At 42.5% G+C, this 7,541-nt stretch overlaps 1 protein-coding gene across 18 annotated transcripts in view; it reads right to left on the reverse strand.

Annotated features, from left to right (window-relative positions):
• CPAMD8 (C3 and PZP like alpha-2-macroglobulin domain containing 8) overlaps nucleotides 1-7,054 on the reverse strand; it is a 122,797-nt gene extending 115,743 nt beyond the window's left edge. For 17 of the 18 annotated variants that reach the window (XR_005591398.1, XR_005591393.1, XR_005591394.1 and 14 more), the window contains exons 1-3: nucleotides 6,849-7,054; nucleotides 3,365-3,516; nucleotides 1,644-1,666 (exon numbers count right to left, since the gene is read on the reverse strand). Coding sequence is in view for 9 of the 18 variants with exons in the window: in XM_039515401.1 (XP_039371335.1) it covers nucleotides 1,644-1,666; nucleotides 3,365-3,516; nucleotides 6,849-6,931 (258 nt within the window). In the remaining 9 variants the exon portion in view is untranslated. The remainder of the gene's footprint in view (nucleotides 1-1,643; nucleotides 1,667-3,364; nucleotides 3,517-6,848) is intronic. The other variant, XM_039515402.1, reaches the window with a different exon arrangement.
• Between the last annotated feature and the right edge of the window lie 487 nt (nucleotides 7,055-7,541).

Below are 7,541 nucleotides of genomic sequence, written 5' to 3' on the forward strand. Positions count from 1 at the left end.
TATGAAAGAGAAACTCCAAATGTGCTGAACTGCAACAAAAATTACTGCAGTTCACCAATAATATTAGGAAAAACGTTAACAATAAGGGTAGGTAAGCTCTGGAACAGGCTTCCAAGAGAATTGTAGAATCCCCATCATTGGAGTTTTTTAAGGACAGGTTGGACAAACACTTGTTGGAGTGGTTTAGGCATAGTTTGGTCCTGCTGCAGCACAGGAGGCGGGACTAGATAATCTCGCAAGGGTCCCTTCCAACTCTAGATTTCTATTATACTATTAATACTCAAGGATGATGTGGATTTATTCTGGTCTGGATCACACAGTTATAGCGACTAATCCAATGAATTATCCAGACCCCACAGCCCTACAAGCTTCTTAAAAGTGATGTATTGCCAATATTCCAGAAACATGTCACAATTCAATTACTATAAGATTTGTTCTCCATCCTCCATCTGCCATTGGAGATAACTACCCCAAAACAAGTCCTGCATAAAACAAGTAGATCCAATATGTTAATACACCACTTTGTCTTTCATTCCTACTCCTACTTTGTCACAGCAGCAGTAATAAACATTCAGAGAAAATCATGATCACATTATATACCAGAATAGCATATTTAAACACCTCTTATGGAACCAAAGGTTTTGGTGGCACTTAAAAATACATATGGCTTGGTTTTATTATTATTTAATTTATATCCAATATTTCAGAAGCCTGGAAAATACAAACATACTTGATATCAGCATGGAAGTAAAAGGAGACCATCTTGCAAAGATGACATATTAAGGGCCTGCCTAGCACCTCTATTGTCATTTACCCCTGTGCCAAGTGGGTGTAAAATTACTACCTCCAATGCAAGTAAGTGGTGAACTCTAATGTGGCAGCATTTAATGCTCACTTGGCACAGGGGTAAATGATTTATGCAACATGCAAAGCAGGGGGGAAATCAGCCCCAGGATGTCCTGATTATGTAAAAGAGACAGACTTAAATCCCAATGTCCTAGACATTTGAATGAAGCTCAGATGTTCCTCCATTTATTTAAAACTCATATCATCTCCTTATATAGGTCTATAGTGATTTTTTTTGTTTTGTTTTAACAGAGTTTTCTGCCTTAGTTGCATTTAAATTAAGCATGATGATTATTTTACCTCATAAAGGTAACTTCCCCATGTTTCTAGTGCAAGCCAAAGTTAACATGGTTGTATTTTATTCACTCTCGGTTGTGTTGCAATATTACCAATGCCAGAAGTTAAAACCTGCACAAGTCCGGGAAAGAGTCTATGTAGCAACAGAAGATCAGTAGGAACATGTTATTACTGGAATGATTTCCAGTGGATATCCAGTAATTTCTCGACATGTTTTGAGAACTTCTGTGTACATCCTGTATTCCTTGACAGTTATATATCCTAGACAGCACCACATCTATAAAATAACCTAGTCATTAATTTGTTATTGAGCAATCACCCATATAAATTGCTCGACTCTTGCATATATAGTTCATATGAAACATAATCCTGAAGGCTGCACAAACCAAGGCTATTAATTCATCCCTAAATTGATTCTCATTTTCTCTGGCTGCTAATTATCTAGTAGTCTTAGAATATTCTCTCTCCCCAACACTATATGAATAACACTTGACACTCACCTTAAGCTTGATTGTCCCTTTATCTGAGAGAGAGAGAGAGAGAGAGAGAGAGTTATGGCATTGTGTTATTCTTTCTGAGTTAAAGCACTTACTTCTAAGTCAAGTAGGGCTCAGAGGAGGGAAACCGTCATGATGCCTCCAACTGACAGGTCCCCTGATAATGGTTTGATTTAGCGGAAATAATTTTTTCTGCATTGTGCAAAACCAGCAGCAGAGGTGGGAGGAAGGAAACTATATATAGCTGGCCTCTTCACTATAAACTTGGCCTGACTGGGTATGTTAATTCATAACTTTTTCTCAGAGTAAACTGCAAAGTGCTCTATGGTTAGAGTACGCAACTAAGGTTGGGGGTTGGCCACAAGGAAGCTTACTAAAATATTTTGCTGCCAAAGATCTGGCCTTTCCTGTGACTTGAATCATCCTCATTAGACACCCATAAAGTCTATTTTGGTTGCTGTACCTTACCATAGCTAAGATTTCTGTTTAGCATGTATCACCCACATGTACAAATACCACACCCATCTATGTAGCCAGCCCAGCACAGCTCTCTGCTAACCTGGGACCTAAAATAAGAGTGATCCAATTTGCAAGGGGAGAAGGAGAAATATAAAACCAGAGACATTCCCTTAAGGAAATGAAACCTATTTTAAAGGGGAGTTTTTCTATGGATCATGACTTCTCTTACTGATGAATGAGGGATTTATGCATGTAGTCCCCATTAGTTGTAATAAAGTTACCCATATAAAAGCCAACTAAGATGACTAGGAACACTCTTAGGCCCACCAAAATCTCATTCTCTCTTTTCATGGAGGCAGCCACAGCCCATAAAATTACAGGCCCTGCCAGACCCAACCACCTCTGGATCACTCTTCTTTATCCCAGCTCAGGAGCTGTTTTATTCAAAGCTTATGAACCAAGAGGGTAGACTTCAGAGATTTCCTCAGTTAGTAGGCAGTCATTAAGATCACAGCATCAATGCTTCTCCTGAGCTTTGCCCAGAGCAGTGTTAAACATAATGGTAAAAAATACTGTTGATTGTCTGAGTCCAGTCTACATTACAGCTTCCATCATTGGTAGCACTGCTGAGCACCATTTTCACCAGTGTAATTTGTTTTACACTGTAACAAATGTGCTAAGTGAGACATAGTCAAAGCCCCTTTTGTCTTCCCAGACAGGAAAGATGGATTTGATTTTCAATCCTAAAGGGTATCTAGTTGCACCAAAGTTATCACCTCTCTCTATAATGAAGAGGAAAGTCTCCATGATGGATCTTGAAGGGGGAGAATTTGCCTCCCCACTAAGTACAGATTCAGGGTTAGAAGAATTCTGATGTTTTTGCAGAGATGTCATATTCTTCCTCAAATTCAACCTTATTGTCTTATCCTAATATAGTTCCTTCAATGAGAAAGCTCAGGCTTCCAATGGGAATCTAGATGTCCACCTGACCACTTGAATACTAGTGCATCACCTGCATTAAAGTTCTCCGTGTATCTTAGTGTTTCAAAGGCATCAGTGTTGATCATTTCAGACAACCATGAACCAGAGTCAAGCCAGTGCAATCAAAGCTGGGAACATTCTGCACCAATAAATGGTTTACAAATTATTATGGTTCCAGCTTCAGTGTTATTAAAAGCCATTCTCTAAAAGATGCTAAAAAGCTCCCCATAGCACTTTGGCTTGTACACTAGCTCTTACTCAGTTTCCCATAAATGAGAACTTACCCAGAACTGCTCCATGGCCTCGTGCCACTGTTTCTCCTTTGACCACTAGCTGAATCTGGACTGTTGTTTCCTTGATTGAGTTAAAGATGGTCACACTAACAGCTTCCTCTACGCCTGATCGGAAAACAGAAGGTGCTGCTATCAAATAGCCCCTGGGGAATAAGGTTGGAAGTGGATAGTCAGTGAAAACAGCAACAAAGTGTGAGGTGACCAAGGTGCCAAACAGCATGAAACTATTTAAAATATTAACATAAAGAAAAGGGCAAAATATCCTGTAATACAGTCATCTAGAGTCTGCTTCCAGGACAGCCACATTGGCAACATGCCAGGAGCTTGGGACTCAGCCTAATATGCATAAAATGGAGCAGATTGCAGTCTGGCTATCTTCACTGGCTTCATCTACTTAAAAAAAAAAAGTGACTGTAATGTTCCATCTTGATCCAATGAGGAGAGGTGGGCCATCATCATAGGAGTTTTGTAGTCTCTGAAGATCAAGTCTTCATATTAATTATGAGGGCAGCTTCCCAGCCAATCTGTAGAACACTTTTACATGTTCACACTTTGGGCACCATTTCTCTCTAATAAACAAGATAGCAGTTCCTGATATGTGTACATTAGTTAATGCTCATTTTCAAAGAGATCCTGTGAAGTCAGTTTATATCAGCATGCTACCTAAAGAATTCCACATGACAAACAGCAATAGAAGAAATAAAGCAACAAGTGTTAGCTCTAAATTGCAGCAGCAATTTGCAGAAAGTGTGACTTGTATCTTTGGCTTATATATAGGATCCTAAGTATCAATAAAAATAAGTATTGTACTAATTAGACTTTATAGTACTTTGAAAGCAACTCTAAGCTCAATTATTCTGTATCACAGCAATATATAGCTGTTTCTCAACTGTACTTTATCAGATATATTCACATTTATAGAACTGCAGTCATATTGCCACGAATAGGAGCCTGAATTACTGATACAATTCAACTGTAGTGTACTAGTATTGATGTCCTAATTATACATACTAACATACACAGTTAAGTACAGTCTGCTGTAAATGAAAAGGCTGATGCACACTGAAGAATTTGGTGACACCAGTCAGAGCCCTCCAGTTTAGCATTATATATAATATCCTGTATTTAAGCACTTTAGACCAAATTTTTAAAAGTGACTATTTTGGGTGCCAAACTTAACATACCTCAGAGAAACCTGATTTTCAGAAGGTGGGTGCTTCAACACTTTCTGAATGTCAGGCTCAACTGAGGCATATTAAGTTGGGCACCTACAAAATTGAGGAATACAAAATCATCAGCCATTTCTGAAAACCTTGGCCTTAATTTCCCCCATCTCTGCCTCTTCCCAAACCCCCTGCTTTAAAAGAGGAAGCAGAGGTTAGTGATAAAAGCTTAGAAATGGGAGTCAGGAGATCTGAGGTCACATTCCCAGCCCTGCTCATCACTCAGCTTCTGTTAAAATGGCTACATCTTGAACAATGTGTTACCACTTTTTATTGTTTAATTTTCAAAAATCACAGCTTTGGAAGAAGTATTCTAACAGTCCCATTTTCACTTTTAAAACTGCCCTGAAAGACTTCATAACCATACATAATAAAATCTTGTGTACAGTTACGATGGGAACACTTATGATCTTCCCATACTGAATGGCACCATGCCATACATTTATAGACTGAATGCACTATAGTCTCTTGCATTACAGTCTCCAATGTCTTTGGCGTATGATACTGTAAGCAATACATTTATATCCTCTTTATGACATCATACATCTTTCTGCTTCTTTCCCCCCCAATGGAATTTTTTTATAAGATAATTTTTCATGTCACACACTTTAAACCATATTTCAGCCACTTGCCTCACTATGGTTCCAGCAGTTGGGTCACTTTAGCCCATGATTAATTATCACTCTGGGATGAGGTTGATGGTGTTTTACAGCCCCCAAGTCACCTTTTAGCAAATTCCAACCCAGTGTTTCTCTCTCAGCAGGCCTCATTGCCATGGAGATCCCATTACACCCAACATAAGTTCAGCTCTCTATGGTAGTTCAGTCAGATTGCACTGGATACTTAGAACTTAAAGAATTTGAGAATAAACGTCCTGTGGCCGCACGTTTAAAAATTCACCAGATTGCTACCTAATCTGCATATCCTTGGTTAGGAAAACACAGCCAATCTATTTGGAGGAGAGATAAAAATTCATTTGCATCCAGTACTAAATCATTACTTTCAAACTTTATTGGACCAACTTCTGTTGGGGAGAGAAGCTGGTCCAATAAAAGATATTACCTCACCTACCTTGTCTCTCTAATATCCTGGGACCGACAGGGCTACAAAAATACTGCGTACTTTTAACTGTCACATAAGTATTGGTCTGCAGTAACATATATGAAACATATGTATCCACATTGTTTTAAGCAACTCTTAACTTTTTTTCTGGAATATCAGCTTGTTGATGTGGTCTTTAAATTAAGTCATTTAATAGTGTTGTACTTGAAAATTAAATGTTTAGCTTGGATACTTCTGATGGTAACCTGACAGATCATGCAAGAACTTTTGACTAACGGCTCTGCCAGGTTACACTAAAACTTGGCAGGAACTGGCAGGATGTGAAATATTTTCTAGTAAGCAAGAGAAAATAGGAAGTCTTCATGGCATCTAGTTAAAGCAGCTATTCAGTGTGGACTGGTAACAAACCAACGTAATAAAACAAAGCAAACTTCAAAAAAAATTAAACTAAACAAAAATAATGCATAGGAACTAACTGTTTACTCAGTTTCTATAAAGTAGATGAGAAGATTTTCACAGAAGTTAAAAACAAACAAAAACTCCTCAGATGATATTCCAGGCAAGAGAGTGTCACATGTTCTTCCAGTAAACACCTCCTTCCAGGGAAACTAACAGTACCTCAAACTATTACAATAACTGGGTTAGCAGATCAAAGCTCATATTTAACATTCCATATTCATACCATTGCATTAAACAAATATTTGTACATAAATGCTCCCTAAGGTTGTGTTTAAGACATTCCAAACAAGTATTAGGCACCCCCTCGAGAGTTTGGATTTTTGCAGAGACCGTTGTATGAGGATTAACTATCAAATATATTTGTTTCCTCCGGCATATTCCTCCAGTTTGCGACCCTGTCTGAGGTTACTGGGAAGAGAATGCTGCATGAATCGATTTAGGGTTATTTGTGTTGTGAGCCATCACTTAACAGCTCCTTACACGGGTATAAAGGTTTCTCCATCTACACACCTCCCCTCCTTACCTGCAGGGTCTGCTCCGTGTTGGGGGAAGGAAAAGGTGGAGGTGTTATGACTCCTGCTCGGAGAAAGGGGTGGCATTGCCTTGAGAGCTTAGGGGGCTCCCCCACATGCCAGCGGCAGGGAGCGATGCCCCAGAGCCAGGCTGCAGACCTGGGGTCTCTACCCGGTGACCCGGACGTGGTGGGGGCACTGCCCCAGGCCGGTACTTACTGGCTCTCCGGGGGCTGAGCCGCGCACAAGCTGCAGAGGGACAGGAGAATCCACCAGGCGCAGCCGGGCTCCTTGGGGGGCATGGCGCTCCGGGGAGCGGCTCCTTCCCCCAGGGCTGCTAGCTCTGGAGCCCCAGGCCACGGCGCGCTCCCTTCAGCCCGAGCCCGGCCGGGCAGGAGCCTTTGTTCCGGCGAGTACAGCCTCAGCTCCCGGCTCCCGGTCCTGGCTCCCCGGTGCCTCTGGCCGCCGCCCCCTGGCTCCCCCCGCCGCGTCCCCGCCCCCGGGCCGCCCCTCCTGGCCCCGGTGCCCGCTCGGCTCCGGCCCCGGCTCTTTGTCTGCGGCTCCCCGCCTGCTACTGACAGCATGGACCGGGGGAGGGGGCTGGGACCCCCGCGCCTCCCCCTCCCAGCCCCTGAGGCATGAGCATCGTACCCCCGCCCTGCCCCTGGGCGGCCTCCCCATCTCCCACGCAGCCCCCGGGCAGGAACTGGCCTCTCCACCTCGCTCCGGTCCCCTCAGCCCGGGGCGCGGACCTCACACCCCAGCGAGTCTCTCTCCCGCCCAAGCCGCGCTCCCGCGCCGCCAGGGCACTGGTCTCCTGCACGCCCCATCCCGGAGTCCTGGCCCCTGTCATGCCTCCAGTGCTGACCCCCAGATCCTCCCCTCAGTTACCCTCCTTTAGCTCTTCCCTCC

Source organism: Mauremys reevesii, linkage group 26 (genome assembly GCF_016161935.1).
Source record: "Mauremys reevesii isolate NIE-2019 linkage group 26, ASM1616193v1, whole genome shotgun sequence".
NCBI classification, from domain to species: Eukaryota; Metazoa; Chordata; order Testudines; family Geoemydidae; genus Mauremys; species Mauremys reevesii.